This window comes from Podarcis muralis, chromosome 16, assembly GCF_964188315.1.
Source record: "Podarcis muralis chromosome 16, rPodMur119.hap1.1, whole genome shotgun sequence".
NCBI classification, from domain to species: domain Eukaryota; kingdom Metazoa; phylum Chordata; class Lepidosauria; order Squamata; family Lacertidae; genus Podarcis; species Podarcis muralis.
In genome coordinates, this window is record NC_135670.1 from 951,758 (window position 1) to 973,264 (window position 21,507).

At 44.5% G+C, this 21,507-nt stretch overlaps 1 protein-coding gene and 1 pseudogene across 1 annotated transcript; both read right to left on the bottom strand.

Moving 5' to 3' along the window:
• Positions 1-1,551: 1,551 nt before the first annotated feature.
• On the bottom strand, positions 1,552-9,374 carry LOC114586873 (vomeronasal type-2 receptor 26-like). The gene is made up of 6 exons (XM_077920611.1): positions 9,208-9,374; positions 6,748-6,925; positions 4,727-5,581; positions 3,920-4,147; positions 3,583-3,709; positions 1,552-2,453 (listed from the first exon to the last, which is right to left on the bottom strand). Exons 1-6 carry the CDS (start codon positions 9,372-9,374, stop codon positions 1,552-1,554), a joined length of 2,457 nt encoding a protein of 818 aa, XP_077776737.1.
• Positions 9,375-11,931: 2,557 nt separating this feature from the next.
• LOC144325832 (vomeronasal type-2 receptor 26-like) lies at positions 11,932-19,159 on the bottom strand (annotated as a pseudogene).
• Positions 19,160-21,507: the final 2,348 nt, after the last annotated feature.

Genomic DNA, 21,507 nt, shown 5'->3' on the forward strand with positions numbered 1-21,507 from the left:
GTGCACTGGTGTGCTTTCAAACTGCTAGGTTGGCAGGAGCTGGGACAGAGCAACAGGAACTCACACCATTGTGCAAATTTGAACTGCTAACCTTACAATTGGCAAGCCCCAGACACTTGGTGGTTTACACCACAGCGCCACCTGTGTTCCTTAGTCACTGACTGTTCAGTGTTGAGCATACTAATAGTCTAACTCAGTGTTTCCCAACCTTGGGCCTCCAGCTGTTTTTGAACTACAATTCCCATCATCCCTGACCACTGGTCTTGCTAGCTAGGGATGATGGGAGTTGTAGTCCAAAAACAGCTGGAGGCCCAAGGTTGGGAAACACTGGTAACTCAGCATAACACAATTTTCCATGCTTCTAAATGTTCTTTTTTCCTCTGGCTTCCAAGAAAGAGGTGCTTTGTGACATTTATAGATTATTTTTAGTTATGGGAAAAATAAGGGGCTGGGCTGCTAAGTTATGATTTGGGTGATTGCAATACACCTGCATCCTGAGAATTCATCGAATTTACCAGGTGCTGTATGAAGTACATCAGATACAATTGAAAGCTTAGTGAATGGCTAGTATTGTAACATCAGAAGAGGCGAGGGGTGTTAGGAATGAGACTCCCCCAAATATCCTAATATTTATGGAAGTTAGTTTATCTTTAAATACCCAGAAGCTGTCCCTACCGCTCCAGAAAAGCAGTGAAGAGAAGGCTGTTACAATGGAAGAGCAGTCTCTGCGGTCAACATCCCTCAGAAGTGTGGGAAAATGGCCAGAGAAGACCTCTCTGCCACCAGCAGGACAGTGGCCACATCCCTGTCAGAAGCCGGGAGAGCACTGGCCCCCAGCCTTCGCTATCCCTCTGTCTGCCAATGGGAGGCTGTTTCCCCTTGGGATCTTAGCAGATATGTGGAGTGGGGGCAGCAGTAAAAGGAAGGAAGGATGGTGAGGATAGGAGAGAGAGGCAAGGCAATACTTGCTTCAAGAAGCTGCTCTTCTCCTGCCTCGTGCTCATCACTGCCACCTCCTTCTGCTCTGAACCAGCGTGGTGTAGTTTGCCCAAGTGGGAATATTAATAATAGGACAACGGTTATCACAAACCTTATAGCCCAGGGAGGATCTCTTGGGGAGAGGGTACACTATAAAATCTAGAGTTTTCAAATCCCAGGGTTGGCTTATCTTCTAAATTCATAGATGAGAAGCATATCATTCTGTAATAATTATGGACTAAATTTCTGAAAACACCACAAATAAACCACCTCAGAAATGAGCCAAACTGGATTATCTCCTGGCTTTGTCATACAATTCTTATTTGATGATTGAAGGTATGAAGGGTAGAGTTTGTAAACTGTGCTCGACTAAACCCCTTTCCTCACGCCACATGCACTCTAATGTAGGGAGGCGGAATATGAAATCAGACAATAAACTTCCAGAAAGGATTAGTTCTGGTTAACAACTGTTTATATGAGTTGAATAAGTTGTTCATGACTATCTCCAATGCCTTAAAATAAATAACTGATTTTAGCAGAATGTGAGGCATAGGCACCTACTGTTTAGTACCTTTAATTTATTCTTTGAATTAGCTGCCCCCTAGTGTTCAACTCAGGCCTAACCACAATGATATAGCATTTGGGTAAAAATATACAAATCAGTAACCCTGCACTGGAAGCTAAGATGGAGAAGATCTCCACGGCCACCATGTATTTTCCCTTGGTGCTCTGGTAGGTGGGAACAAAGGACAACCAAACACTGCAAAACAGAAGCATACTGAAGGTGATAAACTTGGCTTCATTAAAACTGTCAGGCAACTTCCTGGCTAGGAAAGCCACAGTGAAGCTGACAATGGCTAGGAAGCCCATAAAGCCCAAGACACAGTAGAACATAATAACTGAACCTTCATTACATTCCAGAACAATTTCTTCGGTCATTGAGTGCATGTCAAAATACAAGAATGGGGGAGAGGTTGCCAGCCACACAGCACAAATAGTGGTTTGAATAAGGGAGCACGACAGAACAATGGAAAAGGCCAGTCTTTTCCCTATCCATTTCCTCATCCTGGACCCAGGCTTGGTCGCCGCGAAAGCCATGATGACGGTGATGGTTTTGGCCAAGACACAAGAAACTGCCATTGAGAAGATAATGCCAAAGGCAGGTTGTCGAAAGAGGCATGGTATCTTCTCAGGCTGACCAATGAATAGGAATACGCAAAGGAAGCAGAGCAGTAGGGAGATGAGGAGACCGTAGGTGAGGCTCCGGTTGTTGGCTTTGACTATGGGAGTGTCTTTGTGCTTAATGAAGACTCCAAGTACCAGAGCTGTGAGGAAAGAGAAGGAAAGAGCAAAAATGGCCAGACTGGTCCCCAAAGGTTCGTCATAAGACAAGAAGCTTATCTTTTTTGGAACGCATAAATCCTGGCCACGGTTTGGATATTGATCTTCTTGGCATTGAATACAGACGTCCATGTCTGGAAAAGAAAACATGGCTTTTGATATATACATTAAACAACCCTTAGCATTCAAAACCCTATCTCAGCATAGGGTGCTAGGGGAGAAAGATACAGGGAAGAAACTACAGAGAACATCAGGCTCCTTCAAATGTCATGTTATTGAAGTCATTGGACCTTTTCTTTGGTCCTGAATATTTTTTGGTAATTGGTATTTATGTTTGATTCGTGTGAACAATTGTGATTCTTAACATTTTTTAAAGTCCTAGAGGGAGGCTGGTCCTTTGACGTACCACAGACATCCCCAAGCTCGGCCCTCCAGATGTTTTGGGACTACAACTCCCACCATCCCTAGCTAACAGGACCAGTGGTCAGGGATGATGGACACTGTAATCCCAAAATATCTGGAGGGCCGAGTTTGGGGATGCCTGATGTACCATGTAACTGTGTTTGTAATAAGTTATGGCTGGGTCAGAAACAGAGATCATAGAAATAAAAAATAATCTTGTGACACCTTAAGGACTTGTGCATTTTTATGGCATCAGCTTTTTTGAACTAAAACTCACTTCTTCAGAACATCTGGTCCAAAGGAAAGCTCAGCCTCATCACTGCTCTCCTTGCATATCACAACTGGGAAGTTAGCATCATCTCAGTTTTTGTTGGGTATACTACAATATCCTTTTACTTTCTATCTCAGATGAGGCCATCATCTTCATCACAACTGAGTAGCTTTGGATACTGTGAATCAGAGCCAGCATGCATTTTTTAGAAACCTACTCTGTACTAATGGTCACATGTCTGTTTACATTCCAGCACAGCCTGCAGGGAACTTCCGTTTTGTATAGCTTTTGCTTATGCTTTTTGCTTGGACACGAAGGGGAGCAGACATGTTTTTCCTTTGTCCTGATGCTGAATAAAATGTTTGTAAATACGCTTTACATATGCCTCTCTCTTCCCTTCTGTTGCGAAGAGTTCTTAACTCTGCTGGCTTGCGTGCTCAGTTTCTGAAAGCTTCAGAAACTCGGGTCACAGATACATGCTGTTCCAAGGACCAGAGTTCACCGGCTGCCGGCTGGTGGGCTGGAGCCAGCTGGGGACCTGCCAATTGCCCCCATCTCCTTGGAAGCACCCCAACACTAATATCTCTTACCTGTTTTGTTTGAGATCTTTCCTTCTGGGCATGGAAGGCAATCATAGCAGCAGAATGGCGCCCCTTCCTTCCTAGTCTTACTGGACCCCAAATGGCAATTGTCATTACACACAGAAAGAGGCGGCATCTGTCCATAAATGAAAGAAGACACTAATTTGGAAATGCTCTCAGGAAATACATTTGGGGAGTTTGCTTCTCCTGAGTCACTCTGGATTTTAAAAACGGGCTAAGGCTGGAATCACACAATGGCATCACTTACAGTTTGCTTCCCCTGAGTCCCACTTTCTCAACATTTGTAAAATGAGCCAATGCATTCCAAGATAAGCATGGACCCTACCTGCTTGAATTTGTCTGGCCATACAATGATATCTTCATAAATAGCGAGCACATTTTCCTTGGGGGCCTGTGGGCCTACGCTTCCAACTCTCACTCTGAGAAAGGATTGGTTTGGGAAAGTGACCCAGTTGATAATATCAAATCCAGCTGCTAATGACCCATTTTCATCAAAGGAAATGGTTTCCCCAGCAGTATTGTTAAAGGAAACACTTCTCAGATAATGGTGCAGCTGAAAGAGGTAAGTAAAGAGAAAAAAGAAAAAAGAAAAAATGTGAAGGTTTAAGATACTTAAAAACACAGTATGTTTTTTGTTAAATAAGGTAAAGGTAAAGGTACCCCTGCCTGTACGGGCCAGTCGTGTCCGACTCTAGGGTTGTGCGCCCATCTCACTTAAGAGGCCGGGGGCCAGCGCTGTCCGGAGACACTTCCGGGTCACGTGGCCAGCGTGATGAAGCTGCTCTGGCGAGCCTGCACCAGGGCAGCCCACGGAAACGCCGTTTACCTTCCCACTATAAAGCGGTACCTATTTATCTACTTGCACTTAAGGGTGCTTTCGAACTGCTAGGTGGGCAGGAGCTGGTGCCGAAAGACGGGAGCTCACCCCGCCGCGGGGATTCGAACCGCCGACCATATGATCGGCAAGTCCTAGGCACTGAGGTTTTACCCACAGCGCCACCCGCATCCTTTTTGTTAAATACACGTGTGTATTTAAAAAGGGATACAAAAGTTCAATGGTAGGCTAAAAAAAGACTTGACGACTTACAACAGTGTAGAAAGCTCTCCTGAAGGAGTCTGCTCAGGATATTACCTGCCATCTCTGTTGATATGAAAATGTCCACCTTCCTTTATTTGCCCTTCCTCTGTGCTTGGAGTCGAACAGATAAATTTCATGCAGAGCATGCGCCACAGCATAGACAGCATTGTAGACACTGTAACTGTGGCCGGTCATGCTCATTTCAAAAACTGAGGCAGGGAGAGTCTCCAGCTTTTCCCTTCCAGTACAAATTCTCCCACCCATGTTGTCTACCAGAGGACCTGGAAATAAGCAGCTAAATGCCCGTTCCCAGAAGACTCTGATAAAGTCATATTCCTTTTCCAAGGTAGGATTTATTGCACGAAGAAATTTATGGAATGTCTGCAGCTCCGTTGAACTTACTGCAAACGATATAGCACCCTGGAGGAAATCTATGTCCCAATTACTCTGAAAGGGAAGAGATGCGAAGTCCATCTGTGCTGTCATAATCCAGACTTTTGTCTTAAGTGGCATGTCCATAAATGTTGGGATGAATAGTAACATTCTCACAACAATCATGGTCTGAATTTCACCATGTGCAATCAAGACGCTAGCTGTGCTATTCATGATCATCTTAGATTTTTCAATTCCATTTTCCACCATTTGAGGAACGTCATCGGAAAAAGAGAGTTTGGGGAATTTTTCTATGAAGTCAAAGCAGATGCCACTCTGGGAAAACGTGGGAAGCACAATCTGGGAAAACCTCTCTCCAGTGTCATCATCCAGATAAAGCACCCCAATCCATGTCCACCTGAAATGAAGAAGTAACTGGAGAATCCCTTTATACTGATGGTCCACATCTGGGAACATCTGGTGAAAGAAGACTCCTTGATCTTTGCAATCTACTACAAGAGCAGAACCATATGGGAGCTAAGTAAAGAGCAGATGGAAAATGGTATGTATGTATGTATGTATGTATGTTTTGTGTGTACAGTCAAACCTCGGTTGTTGAACGTAATCCGTTCTGAAAGCCCATTCTTCATTTCCAAGATGTTTGACAACCGAGGCATGGCTTCCGATTGGTTGCAAGAGCTTCTTGCATTCAAGCGGAAGCCGTGTTGGATGTTCAGGTTCCGAAAAACGTTCGAAAACTGGACCATTGACTTGTGGGTTTTTTGCGTTCAGGAGCCGAAACGCTCGAAAACGGAGCCATTCGGGAACCAAGGTTTAACTGTATTGTCAAAAGAAAACACATATGCCTAAATACAGTGTTCCAATCTAGATTTCATTTTGTTTCTTTCATGAACCAGAAGGGTTCAATATATTATTAATTTTTAAGGCATAGACTTCACATATCCAACAGAGATACTATTTCTCAAACCTCTCCTCAAAATCCCCTCAGTTGTGAAATTCCCTTTCGGGGCATCAATTGCCCCATCCTTTGTATCCTAGGCTTTGTATTTGGACATAAATTGGGGAAGAATTTGCTTGATCCAACCTGATCTGATATTCTTGAATTTGGTTGTGGATTGAAACACAGTTCCCATTGGGAGTGTGCACATTTCCTGGTTTTGCAATGCATTTCCATGCACAGAATTCTGTGTTTCTTGTAAAGACCATAAGACGCACCTAGTTTTTGGAGGAGGAAAACAAGAAAAAATAATATTCTGAATCTCAGAAGCCAGAACAGCAAGAGGGATCGCTGCGCAGTGATCCCTCTTGCTGTTCTGGCTTCTGGGATAGCTGTGCAGCCTGTATTCGCTCCATAAGATGCACACACATTTCCCCTTACTTTTTGGGTGGGAAAAGGTGAGTCTTATAGAGCAAAAAATACGGTATTTAAACACACTGAAATTGTCCGTTTTGTATAAAAAGTGAGCAGAAAAGTGAAGGGGAAGGACAAAATGGGGTGAAATGGCAGACAAAGGGATGCAATGGGATAGAAAAGGAAGGAGTGGACTGCTCTTTCAGTGCCAGGAAATGTCATGTAATTAACTGCACAGTCCATCCCTATTATATATGCAGTTTTCTAATGTTTACTAAATCTAAAATGCTGGGTTGGACGATGCTTTATTTTTTGCGTGAGCACAACTTACCTGTGGAATCTTGTAGTTCCACAGCATAATTGCCATATTGAGATCAACATCAAAATTAGGTCCTCCAATGACTGCTATAAGATTGTCCTGGACATCACACTTGTAGTTAGGGAAGAATTTGCCCTTTGTGGAGAGGAGTTCCATGGAGGCAAGATATGTTGCACTGGAACTGAAACCACTGTTATAGAGGTGGTAGCCAAGGCTGATGTTGGGTAAGATCCGGGGATTTTCATTTATCTCTTTCAGAGCAAATACCAAGGCCAGGATGTGCTGGTAGTGGTGAGTCAGTAGCCTAAAATGAGAGAAAATACAACCTTGAAGTGGCAACCCCTCTTCTCTTAATTTCAAAAATAACTTCTAATCCAAATAGAATCATAGAATCATAGAATCATAGAGTTGGAAGAGACCACAAGGGCCATGGAGTCCAACCCCCTGCCAAGCAGGAAACACCATCAGAGCACTCCTGACATATGGTTGTCAAGCCTCTGCTTAAAGACCTCCAAAGAAGGAGACTCCACCACACTCCTTGGCAGCAAATTCCACTGTCGAACAGCTCTTACTGTCAGGAAGTTCTTCCTAATGTTTTAGGTGGAATCTTCTTTCTTGTAGTTTGGATCCATTGCTCCGTGTCCGCTTCTCTGGAGCAGCAGAAAACAACCTTTCTCCCTCCTCTATGTGACATCCTTTTATATATTTGAACATGGCTATCATATCACCCCTTAACCTCCTCTTCTCCAGGCTAAACATGCCCAGCTCCCTTAGCCGTTCCTCATAAGGCATCGTTTCCAGGCCTTTGACCATTTTGGTTGCCCTCCTCTGGACACGTTCCAGTTTGTCAGTGTCCTTCTTGAACTGTGGTGCCCAGAACTGGACACAGTACTCCAGGTGAGGTCTGACCAGAGCAGAATACAGTGGCACTATTACTTCCCTTGATCTAGATGCTATACTCCTATTGATGCAGCCCACAATTGCATTGGCTTTTTTAGCTGCCGCATCACACTGTTGGCTCATGTCAAGTTTGTGGTCAACCAAGACTCCTAGATCCTTTTCACATGTACTGCTCTCAAGCCAAATAGCTGCCTTAGTTAACCAGCATTTATATTTTATACAATTCAGCAACAAATTTAATAAGAAGTTCACTTTATTATAGCCTGTTCCTGACGTTTTTCATGGGGAAATCTAGCAACACAGAATCAGATGCCATGCTACTACATTCAGTAAACCCTTTAGGTTCCCCAAATATAAGGTAAAGGTAAAGGTAAAGGACCCCTGACAGTTAAGTCCAGTCGCAAACGACTCTGGGGTTGTGCCGCTCATCTCACTTTATTGGCCGAGGGAGCCGGCGTACAGCCTCCGGGTCATGTGGCCAGCATGACAAAGCCGCTTCTGGCGAACCAGAGCAGCGCACGGAAACGCTGTTTACCTTCCCGCCGGAGCAGTACCTATTTATCTACTTGCACTTTGACGTGCTTTCGAACTGCTAGGTTGGCAGAAGCAGGGACCGAGCAACGGGAGCTCACCCTGTCGCGGGGATTCGAACCGCAACCTTCTGCTCGGCAAGTCCTAGGCTCTGTGGTTTAACCCACAGCGCCACCTGAGTCCCCAATCTTGGTAGATTGGTGTAATACAGAATAAAGGTAAAGGTAAAGGGACCCCTGACCATTAGGTCCAGTCGTGGCCGACTCTGGGGTTGTGGTGCTCATCTTGCTTTACTGGCCGAGGGAGCTGGCGTACAGCTTCCGGGTCACGTGGCCAGCATGACTAAGCCGCTTCTGGTGAACCAGAGCAGCGCATGGAAACACCGTTTACCTTCCCGCCAGAGCGGTACCTATTTATCTACTTGCACTGGTGTGCTTTCGAACTGCAAGGTTGGCAGGAGCAGGGACAGAGCAACGGGAGCTCACCCTGTCGCAGGGATTTGAACCGCCGATCTTCTGATTGGCAAATCCTAGGCTCTGTGGTTTAACCCACAGCGCCACCCGCATCCCTTGACTGTATTAAATAATACTAAAAAATTCTGAAACTAGATCAACTGTTGCATCCAATGTTCTCCACCGTATTCACAGATGACTAAACCATGGAGGTAATTTCCCCGCTTTCTTTTTCCCCAAGAGAGGGTTGTAATTCTGCAATGTTGTGGAAAGTTTCAAAATAAAAATAATAATAAAAATTTGAAAACGTTTCAGAAAATTCTAGCTTATGACAATTCAACTCAGCTGTAACAAGACAATTCAGATAGTGCCTTTTATGATCACCCACAGGAGCTGTTCTAATACACTGAGGCAAAACTGAGAGAGAATAAATGTACCATTTAATTAATGCTTTCAGTCATATACAGAGCAGAATGCTGTCATGCAGAAGATTTTCCATATAAGCTGGAAATGCATATAAAATGAAGCTGTGAAAAAGAAGGATATCAGGACAGATACACGATATGCTTAAGAAAACCCAACTCCTTACACAAGGTCATCAAAGAGCTCAGAAGAGAGACGTTGTTTGAAGTTTAGCGCACTTAAAAAATGGAAGATGTGTGAAATAATGCCACCAATTATAAGGTCTCCTGGCTGATAATACTTGTGATGGATAAGAAGAGGGTCACTAACATTGCATCTAGAAACAGGAACCATGCACACTGCCCGAGGAAGTACCACTGCTAGCAGTACCAATAATACCTCCATCTTGCACAAAATCTTCTTGATAGGAACTGATCAATCTCTTCCTACACCAACATCACCATGATACTGAATTGTACTGTCTGGCTTAAATGACCACTCACTGAAGCCAGGGCTGTATGGAGCAAAATTTCATTTATCAGAACCTTGTGCGTCTCTAGCCCCAGAAACAGAATGGAACTCTCTTTATTTATTTTTCCAGTTCTGAACGACACAGAAGATCTTAAATGCCTTCTTCCATCTGTGGTGTTTTGCTAGCGGCCAACTGAACCGTCTAAGGAATTGGAGAAGTAGTAATTATAGATAATTCCATAACTATAGGGGAGATAATAACTTGCTCAGAATTCTGGATTCTCTAAGATGAAAACATATCAATCACATTTCAACAGAGCTCTCTCTTGGTTCTCCTTAACGGGGAGACTAGGGACATCATAGATACAAGAGGGGGTTGCACTAGGTGAAAAAATTGCACTCGGTGAAAGGCCCTGATTCAGCAAAAGAGCTCAGTTTTCAGAGGCTGCCTGGTTTGTCTCAGTGTTATGTCTGGAGTGGGGATCTTAGAATAATAGGCAGGTAGGATTTTGTTGTTGTTGTTTAGTCATTTAGCCGTGTCCAACTCTTTGTGACCCCCTGGACCAGAGCACACCAGGCACTCCTGTCTTCCACTGCCTCCCGCAGTTTGGTCAAACTCATGCTGGTAGCTTCGAGAACACTGTCCAACACTCGTCTTCTGTCCTCCCCTTCTCCTTGTGTCCTCCATCTTTCCCAATGTCCGGGTCTTTTCCAGGGAGTCTTCTCTTCTCATGAGGTGGCCAAAGTCTTGGAGCCTCAGCTTCAGGATCTGTCCTTCCAGTGAGCACTCAGGGCTGATTTCCTTCAGAATGGAGAGGTTTGATTGGCCATAGGAGCTGTCCAATCCAGCTCCAGATGGGAAGTTTGAATTGGCCTATCAGGTAATGACCTAGGTGTGAATACAGGATATATAGCCTGGGGTCTGGGTGGGGCCCCAGCAACAAACACACATGAGGACTGACCTTAGAATAGAATCATAGAATCATAGAGTTGGAATAGACCACAAAGGGCCATCGAGTCCAACCCCCTGCCAAGCAGGAAACACCATCAGAGCACTCCTGACATATGGTTGTGACCTTATTACAACTTGAATAAACTCCTTAAAACTAATGGCTCGACTGAGTATATTACACTCAGGTACGAAACAATAACCAAATCCAACAATAAAATAGATTTTTGCCTATGCATTCACTCTGATGGCATTTTTAAAATAAGAAACCATGATTGTTATCTTTTTGTCACAAATGATTGAAATTTGCTGGTAGAACAGCTGCTTCTAAGTAGATAAAGCATTGCAAAAATAGATTGAATTTGCCATAGTCCATCATCCCCAATGCACTTTGCAACACAAAACGTTTTATTTGCAGCTGTATAGCTGAGTCCAGAGACTCGTGTCTCTATGGCCCTATTTTCAAATGGCACCGTAGATAGTATATTAAAAGCTTCCTCTAGGTTTGGTTCTTAGTTTCACATCTGACGCCTGAATTCCCTACTAACTAGAACAGAGGTTATACAATAAGTGGTTCTCAACCTTTCCCCCTGCCATGCTCCATCTAAGCATCTCTAAAATCTTGAGGCCCCCCTCCGTGTGACATATAATTTTTATTATTCAAAAAGTGAACTCCTATTTACGTGGAGGAGGCTTAAAAGACCATTAACTGTTCATAATTCATTCTCAAACTGCCCCCACTAAAAATCAAATTGCCCCCCTGTGGCCCACGTTGGGAACCATGGAACTAGAAGAATTAAGAGATGCAATTATGGTAAATTGGGTAATTCTGGTGTAGTTCATGGGTCACTCATAAACTGTAGCTCTTCTGGGACTCTACAAAAGAAAACAAGTTGCTTTTTGTTCAGATCTCAGCAAGATTCTCCTGAGCGGGATGGCAAGGTATTTATTATGAGTCAAATATATGTGTTCCTGTGCATATTGGCAAAATTTCTGAATAAATTTTAATATGTTAAGGCAGTGTCAAAATGTTTGTATACAATGGATGAGATTGCATCCCTTATCACTCTTCACAATCCACTCAAGTAAATCTAACAGGACTATTGAACAACTATTATCAGCAGGCAAAGGGGATTTTATATTGTGATGTGGAATATTGGGTGTGTAGATAATTGAGGGTGCACTGTGAAATTATATGCAAGTTAATAACCTCACAAAATGCCCCTTCTGGTTTCACAGTTTCACATGATTACATTGATGTCAAGACCATGGAGAGTAGTGGAAACGAATGAGATGCCACGTGTGTGGATAAATCATGGGTGATTGAGATATGATGAACCAGGACCAAACTTCAGAAAATATGGGACTCAGTTTATATTAACTTCATGTTTTCAATTAATACATATCCAACCGACAATGATCTGGAAAGAAGTATCTCTAATTTCCAGTGACAAAGAATTGCCTGGACCAGTGAGTCACTCTTGTCAGTTCTTAATTCTTTATTCTAATTAACTGCTCCCTGCTGTTCAACTCAGGCCTCAGCAAAATAACATAGCATTTGGGGGTAAAGATGCAGCCCAGTAACCCAAAACTGGAGGCCAAGATGGAGAAGATCTCCACAGCCACCATGTATTTGCCCTTGGTGCTCAAGTAGGTTGGAACAAAGGAGAGCCACACACTGCAAAAGACCAACATGCTGAAGGTGATGAATTTGGCTTCATTGAAACTGTCAGGCAACTTTCTAGCTAGGAAAGCCACCGTGAAGCTCACCATGGCCAGCCAACCCATGAATCCCAGGACACAATAAAACATGACAGAGGAGCCTTCATTACATTCTAGTATTATTTCTTCAGTCATTGAGTGCATGTCAACGTCTGGGAAAGGAGGAGATGTTGCCAGCCATATGCTACAGATTGTGGCTTGAATAAGGGAGCAGGAAAGAACAATGGAGCTGGCCAGTTGTTTCCCCAGCCACTTCCTCATGCTGGAGCCAGGCTTGGTGGCCATGAAAGCCAGAACCACAATGGCGGTTTTGGACAATATGCAAGAAATTGCCACTGAGAAGATCATGCCAAAAGCAGTTTGCCGTAGGATGCATGACAGCTTGTTAGGTTGGCCAATGAAGAGCAAAGCACAAAGGAAGGAGAGGAGGAGGGAGAGGAGGAGAGCGTAGGTGAGATTCCTGTTGTTGGCTTTGACTATGGGAGTCGCCTAGTGTTTCACGAATATTCCAAGCACTGCAGCTGTGATGGAAGAAAAGCAGAGAGCAAAAGTGGCCAGACTGATCCCCAATGGTTCTCCATAAGACAAGAAAGTTTCATCTTTTGGAAGGCATCCATCCTTGTCACTGTTTGGATACTGATCTTCAGAGCATTCAAAACAGTCGTCCATGTCTGAAAAAGAAAAAAGAAAAATACTATACTATACTTGTGAAGCATTTTGTGCCCAGAAGAAATCAAGGCAAATGGTCAGAAAGCCTTGAATGATGGCTGCTGGATCAGTACTGGTAATTAATAATAATAATAATAATAATAATAATAATAATAATAATAATAATAATATTTATATCCCGCCCTCCCCAGCCGAAGCCGGGCTCAGAGCGGCTAACAACAGTAAAAGGTATTTGGCCCAATTATTTCTATATACCAGAGGGCTGTATTTACTTAGGATTCCAGAGCAATGCAGGTCTTCACTACAACTGGAAGAAGAGAAGTTCATCACCTGGATATCACCAATCATAAGTTCTCCCTGTCTCCATCATCTCCTGCTATGCTGAAATCCTTACCTCTGCATTCCATGAGCATATGAGACTATGCTCCCAAACAGGTACAACTGAGTGGTATCTTTGGACACCATTCTCTTACCATCCTTCTCTACTTATTTTAATTTTCATGTACTGGATCATTCTTGACAATTCTTATAACTAGTATACTCCCAAAATAAATAAAACATCTCCCACCCTTCTGATCCGAAATCTTCCCTTCTGGGCACGGGATGCAATCATAGCAGCAAGGTAGCTTCCCTTCCTTCTTGGTCCGACTGTAGCCCAATTGGCAATTCTCATTGCACAGAGAAAGGGGTTGTGCCTCTCCAAAAATGAAAGAAGACGGTAATTTCTGACTTAAACATGCCATACCTGTTCCTCAGATGGGGCCAAATTTACCCCCCTGTTTCCCACACTGGCAGGAAGTCTGAAGTGCCCATCAGATCAGGATGACCATTCACATCCCAAGGAGCTGCTGCCCTTGGTCCTTCTGTTGTTCGCTTCACAGCAAATGCCCTCCCACTGTCTGATACTGAATGTCCCCTGCTGAACACTGAGCAGGCCACAAACACCCTGAACCCACTTTTATGGGGCCTTTCAGAACTTTGGCTCACACCTCACCCTTAGGTTCTTGGGTGTTTCTGCTCTTCATCCAAGTTGCCAGTATTTCCTGGTTCTGTGTGTCTTGCTTTCTTCTCACAATTATATGTTGTGGTTCGAGGACCCGACCCCCGCAATGTGGAAAGAATACAGAAGGACACGTTATATAAGGTTAATGGGCAAGGAAAGGCCACAACTTTATTGATTACAGCAGTGAAAAGGTATTGGCTTAGGCATTGGATCTCTCAAGCAAGTGGGTTTATTCACCAGTAGGTGGAGCCTGTTGATGCTAATCCAACTATAGGCTCTCCCCTGATGTCACCGAGGGTCATGCCATGGCCTCCCGCCAAGCAGGCATCGGACAGAATACACGACCGCCAGATTCCTTTAACGGAATACCCAAAAATTGAAGGCATAGGCGATGGCCACACCTAGCTCTTCGACACACCACAACACATTATTCCAATGCCTAACCTACCCACCAATACCACAAAAGTTGTGGCGATTGCTACGAGGTAGGCGAAAAAACCAAAAAGCCTAATGCCAAATGGAAAAACTCCTACCAGGCCCCCTAGACAACCAGGGCGACCAACCTAAGGTCCATAGCAAGGCCAATGACCTAAGCCCTAACTCAAAGGGAGTGGAGGGTGGGTGACTCGCGGCGAGACAACGAAGAATGAGGCCGGGGAGAGGCTGGCGCCGCAGCAAAAGGCTGCTGAACACGCCCCCTCTCAGGCACCTGGTTGGATGCCTGCCGAGGGGGCGTGGGCGCCAGCCAGGTGAGGTGGAGGCAGGGGGCTACTGCCCCCTGCTAGGGGCGGTGCTCGGCTCCGGCCCACAACCACTCCCCTCTCTTGCAGGGAGGAGAGTCTTTGTGGTTCGAGGACCCGACCCCCGCAATGTGGAACGAATACACAAGGACACGTGATATAAGGTTAATGGGCAAGGAAAGGCCACAACTTTATTGATTACAGCAGTGAAAAGATATTGGCTTAGGCATTGGATCTCTAAAACAAGTGGGTTTATTCACCAGTAAGTGGAGCCTGTTGATGCTAATCCAACTATAGGCTCTCCCCTGATGCCACCGAGGGTCGTGCCATGGCCTCCCGCCAAGCAGGCATCGGACAGAATACACGACCGCCAGATTCCTTTAATGGAATACCCAAAAATTGAAGGCATAGGCGATGGCCACACCTAGCTCTTCGACACACCACAACACATTATTCCAATGCCTAACCGCCACCCGAGCCATTGGGTGATGCCATTTGCTTCATCACTTCCTAACCATGTTAGTTTTTTATCTGTGGCTCCTTTGAACATTATCTGAGAATCTCAGAGGCCCAAACAAGGTATTGTTATGTTATGCTACAGCAATGTTTGGGGTAACAATGAAGAACAGTGATGAGGTTCTTCTGTACTTTGTTTTCTTTTTAAAAAAATCAGTTATTAATAAGCCCACCTATCCAACTTCTTTCTATATCACATTTTGCCATTGTAAGCTTCCCAGTGCCTGTGCTGTTTTCACTTGAATGTTGGTTCCCTGTCTTCTTCAGGAGGTGAGTTAAATCAAATCTAGTTGCATCTTGGAATAGCTGTTTCAGAGTCTGAATAGTGGACCCCCTTTTTTTTTAGCATGGAGGAAATGTCTGGAGACACTCTGAAATGGACCTTACCTGGTTGAACCTGATGGGCCAGGTGATGGTATCATCATGAATGGAGAGTCTCTTGCTTGGGGGAGACTGGGGGTTCATCATTCCAACCTTAACTCTGAAAAAGGAGTCATTTGGGAATGTGATCCAGTTGATGATATCCAACTCAGTTACCAAATCCCCCTTCTGGCTAAATGAAACCTCTTCCCCGGCACTATTGTTAAATGAGACGCCTCTCAGAAAGTGGTGGAGCTAAATTAGGGAAGAGAAGAGGGAAGAAATCCACAAGGGTATTAGAAAGAGACAGATGTATAACAGGATGATATTATTCCCCTCCAATTGTTGGCATCTGTCTGTCTCGAGAACAATGGAGTGTGCCTCCAGGGGTGAGGTCAACCCGCTGACGTGACCTCCCCAGGGCGCAAGCCAGGACAGTCCTGGGCTGCCCAGAGGACAAGGCTCCCCTCTCAGTCTTGCTGATGTGGTCGAAAGGAAAGCAGAGCAGGACGTTTGGCACCAGCTTGGTTTCAGGGGTTGCCAGAAGGAAGCGTAGAAAATGCCATCCATCCGCCTAAGAGACTCCACTCTGGATCTGTGTAGGGCTTCCTTTTTAGCCTTTTATTCTCTGGAAGATATCCCAGAAGGCAGCAGAGGTGGAGAACATGCATTTCTACTCTGCACAAGGTCGAGATCAAGGATTCTGTTCGCAGTAATTCTAACAGCTCATCCACACCATACATTTAAAGAACTCTTGTTACAGTCATGGTTTCCCCCAAAGAAATATGGAAAGGGAAGTTGCTTAAAGGAGTTGTGAGGAGACCATTAAGAAACTACCGTTCGTAAGATTCCTTGGTGGAAGCCATGGCTCTTAAAGTGCAACAAGAGTGCTTTAATGTTGCAGATGTGCCCCATGTGTTTTTAAATGAAAGATATAGCAGTCCTATCAGATAGCAGTCCTATCTATGCTGAAAGAGGGTAAGAAGAAAAAGAAAAAAATATGGTGCTGGAGGAGACTCTTGAGAGTCCCATGGACTGCAAGAAGATCCAACCTATCCATTCTGAAGAAAATCAGCCCTGAGTGCTCACTGGAAGGACAGATCCTGAAGCTGAGGCTCCAAGACTTTGGCCACCTCATGAGAAGAGAAGACTCCCTGGAAAAGACTCTGATGTTGGGAAAGATGGAGGGCACAAGGAGAAGGGGACGACAGAGGATGAGATGGTTGGACAGTGTTCTCGAAGCTACCAGCATGAGTTTGCCCAAACTGCGGGAGGCAGTGGAAGACAGGAGTGCCTGGTGTGCTCTGGTCCAGGGGGTCACGAAGAGTCGGACACAACTAAACAACCAAACAACAACAAGAAAAAGAGCTTTCTAAACAGTCAAGGAACTATTTTTGCACCCTGAAAGATGGCGAACTATTCTATATTAGCAGTAGAGGGACATTACCTGCCATGGCTGTGGATCCAGCCCGTTCCCTCTTAGTTCATCCATCTTCACACTGTGTTTGAATCTGGAGAAATGCATGTTTTGTAAAGCGTGTGCCACTGCCAAGACTGCATTGTAGATGCTGTAGCTGTGGGCAGTCATGCTCCTTTCAAAGACAGACCCAGGAAGAGTCTCAAGCTTCTCTGTCCCAGTGCAGAGATCATTGTCTTTCTTTTCAAAAGAACAAATAAATGCCTCTTCCCAGAAAGTTCTGATGAAGCCATCCTCCCTTTCTGTGACAGGGTTTCTCTCCTGAAGAAATTTCTGGAATCCTAGAAGATTAGCTGAATGAACTGCGAAGGAAATGGCGCCATGGAGAAAATGTATGTCCCAATTTCTTTGAAAGGAAAACGATGTAAAATCCATCTGGGCAGTCATAATCCAGACTTTGGCCTTGATGTCCACTGGCATATTCATTGTTTCTGCCAAGTTGGGCATTACTCTCAGTACCATCATGGTCTGAATTTCACCAATCGCAACCACGACATTGGCGGTGCTGCCCATAACAACAGTGATTGTTTTAGAACCTTCCTCCACACTTTCCACAAACTCATTCGAAAAGGTTAGTTTGGGAAATGTTTCTGTATAATCACAGCAGATACCTCTTCTGGCAAACATGGGAAGGACGTTTTGTACAAATCTCTCTCCGTTGTCATCACTCAGAGTCACCACCCCAATCCACATCCAGCTGAAATGCAGCAGTAGCTGGAGAATCCCCCTCATATTGGTGGGCCACATCAGGGAACATCCGGTGAAGGAACTCTTCTTGGTTGTTGCTACTCGTCACGGGAGAAGAGCCATAGATGAACTGAAAATGATTGTAAAAATTATGCTTGCAAATTCCATCCACTTTGGTGTTTTTCTATACCCTCTTATGGAGAATGAACACAGATGAGACTGCATAGAGAAAATTTAAAACTTTTTAAAAATAAATATACATAAAAGTTGAGTATTGGGGCCCTATATGGAGTGGCTAGATTTCTTGAAATACTTCAATTTATACATTCCCCCCCCCCGCTCAGACACCCGTAGAGTATAAGGTCTTTGCTGCCCTTATATTTTCAATAAAGGGAAAGGCACTGCAAGGGTCAGTTCTCCCTTAAATGTCCCATGTGTATGTCACCATCAGAACATATAAGCAAACAGTATCAGACATGTGGACACACAATAAAGAGCAAATATAACTAGTTTCTGTTGAAGAATCCATAGGACAGCTCTTTGAACCATAAATTGGGAAAAAATAAAATTAAAGTGCATTTGTAAAGGCCATTGAGCCCAATCAAGCAATTATTATTTTTGATGACTGGACTGCATGTGAACCTCAATCATGGAGTCTGTGCTGGGATGCTTAAATATCGGAGAGGAGAGAATTAGCCTTCCCTGCACTGAGAAATCAAACATGTCATGCAGAATTCAAGACAGAATGGTTGTTCCTCATATTCTGGTGTATTATGGGCAGGGATGAGTTTTGCTCATTGTGGGTCATTCACACTTTGTAATACCAACCTGGGGTCTTAAGAGATAGAATCCAACAGAAGTGTGAATAGATTGCTAAATGGCTACACGCAATGCACACATCTCTGTGAATCCCTCAACCTGTAGCATGAAGGGATGCAGTGCAGGAGAAACGTGAATGGCTTCTCCAATGGCTCTCTTACCTGTGGCATCTTGTAGATACTGAGGACCGTTGCCATGTGGAGACAGATGTCAGAATTCGGTCCCCCGATGACGGCTACTGGACTGTTCTCAACACCACACTTATAGTTGGGGATGAGTCTGCCCCATCCAGACAGCAGCTCCATGGAGCCATGATAGGTCCAGCTTGCAACGAAATGGCTGTTCAAGATGTGGAATCCCAGGGTGACATTGGGCAAGATCTGTGGGTTGTCATTGATCTCCTTCACAGCAAATACCAAAGCCACAATGTGCTGGTAGAGTTGTATCATGAGCCTGCAATGAGGGGTTCGTTTTGCATCTTCTACAGAAAAGGACATTGTCTACATATCTACTTATCTATCTAATGAGAGATAAATTCATCAGATGAGAACAGACTAGCGCTTGAGTACCCTTGACAAACAAAACTGGACATATAGATAAGAATCCCATATTATTTATTGAAATAATGATGAAATACTTCAATCATTTCAATCCAGAGAAGCTTCTTCTGATTCTTGTCTTGCTCAAGTCCTATGCAATATTTCAAATGCATAGAATAGGCTTCAATTATACTTCACACCACCTTTCACTCCAAATTCAGGGTGATCTACAATAGATATAGCACTCGCAATGAGATGCTGAGTTGGGGTTTTGAAATTCCATGCGTTACTCCCTTGATCCACTGCCCCCAGAGCCCTATGGCCTGCAGGTCGGAGCATCTCTGTTTGAACAACCTAAGTAAACCTTGATTACTACTACAACTACAAATGCTGATAAATCAGCACAGGCGATTCAGGTGTTCACATGCTTGAATTTGCATGATATTAGCAATGCATCTTGAACTGGATCTGATAGTTCCTCAGTGAACTCAGGTGCCTGGAAACTTAAAGCAACAACTTGGACAAATTTTCTGAAGCACAAGAGAAAATAAATACACCTGCCATTGCTACTATTAAAGTTGGAAATGTGGTAAACTGGACTTGCTTCACGAACATTAATTTAAGACTGTGGTTGACACTCTTAGCAGAAATGGGCTTGAGCTCTCAGGTCTCCACTTCCCCGCCCCAGAAAAAAGCACATCAGATGCATAGGCACAATAGTTACTTATTAGGAAAGCTGATTGCATCAACAGCAAAATATGAATACATTGAATATGGATGCACCTCCTATAGTCATCCAATGCCTAAGCCAATACCTTTTCACTGCTGTAATCAATAAAGTTGTGGCCTTTCCTTGCCCATTAACCTTATATCACGTGTCCTTGCGTATTTATTTCACATAGCGGGGGTCGGGCCCTCGATCCACAAAGACTCTCCTCCCTGGAAGAGAGGGGAGTGGTTGTGGGCGGGAGACCGAGCTCCGCCCCTGGTAGGGGGCCTTAGCCCCCTCCCCTCCTTACCTGGCTGGCGCCCACGCCCACTGGGGGCAGCCAACCAGGTGCCTCAGGGGGGCGTGTGTAGCAGCTTAATGCTGTGGCGCCAGCTCCGCCTCCTCCTCATTCGTCGTCGTCCCTCAGCAAGTCACCCACCCTCCACTCCCATTTAGCTCAGGGTCTAGGTTTTTGGCCTTGCTATGGACCTTAGGTTGGTCGCCCCGGTTGTCTGGGGAGCCTGGTAGGAATTTTTCCATTTGGCATTAGGCTCTTTGGTTTTTTCGCCTACCTCGTAGCAATCGTCACAACTTTTTTGGTATTGGTGGGTAGGTTAGGCATTGGATTCATGTGTTGTGCTGTGTCAAGGGCTAGGTGTGGCCATCGCCTATGCTATCTACCGTGGGTTATTCCGTTAAAGGAATCTGGCGGTCGTGTATTCCGTCCGATGCCTGCTTGGCGGGAGGCCATGGCACGACCCTCGGTGACATCAGGGGGTGAGCCTATAGTTGGATTGGCATCAACAGGCTCCACCTACTGTTGAATAAACCCACCTCCTATAGTCATCCAATGCCTAAGCCAATACCTTTTCACTGCTGTAATCAATAAAGTTGTGGCCTTTCCTTGCCCATTAACCTTATATCACGTGTCCTTGCGTATTTATTTCACATAGCGGGGGTCGGGCCCTCGATCCACAATGTATAGACCTGAGACATGATGCCAGCAATCATGAGGTCTCCTGGCTGATAATATTTGAGAAGAATGGGAAGAGGGTCACTGGTGGGGCACTGAACCAAAGGAATCTTGCATGTAGTTAGAGGCAGCCGTATTAATAATAAGATCACAAAAGCTGCCATCTTGCAAGAAAACTCTTTACTGCAAAGGACACTTCACCTCTTTGTAATGCAAGAGTCCCTGCCAGCAGCTGAGTTGAAGAACGCAGAACTGAAGAATCAGTAACCAGATGAAAGAGCCTTGCATTTCTATAGCCTTAGTTTACATTTTGAATGTGCCCACTTGAGCTCTCCTGGGTTGGGGAAATATAGCTGTGATTATGATTAATTTGATAATTACAGGAGACATAACTTATGGCAGCTGTTGTTTATGACTCACTCATAATTGTTAAAGAAATCATGTCCCCGCCCCCATAGCAAATGTCTTCTTTGATCCTGCTCAAAGCTATAGAGAATCACAGGAGAGAGGGAAAAATAGAAGATTTGTACTCCCTCCCCCATGCAGATGGAAAAACTTTTGCACTTTCCTCCATGTGTGATGGAGGTGGGCAAGGTTATATGTCAAATTAGAAGAGGCTTGGGGTGGTATTCAGTATTCGTCCTACTCAGAGTAGATCCATTGAATTTAATGAGCATGACTAACTTAGGTTAAATAATTCAGGATTTGGTTGAATGCAACCCTTGGTCTCCACCTTTTACAAGAGCAGCAGTTCAGGCCAGTCTTAGCCCAGCCTCTTCAGAGTAGGGTGCCTTGCATAAATCCAGTCAGTTGCAGTTGTTTTCTGGAAATGGCACCTTTTATGTATTTATGT

Coding starts and splice junctions, on each gene's coding strand:
- LOC114586873 (XM_077920611.1), bottom strand. CDS start 9,374: ATGGTTCCTGTTTCTAGATGCAATGTTAGTGACCCTCTTCTTATCCAT. Junction 4,148..4,726: donor CATATCAACAGAGATGGCAG/GTAATATCCTGA, acceptor TACCTCTTTCAG/CTGCACCATTATCTGAGAAG. Junction 2,454..3,582: donor AAAGATCTCAAACAAAACAG/GTAAGAGATATT, acceptor TTTCTTTTCCAG/ACATGGACGTCTGTATTCAA.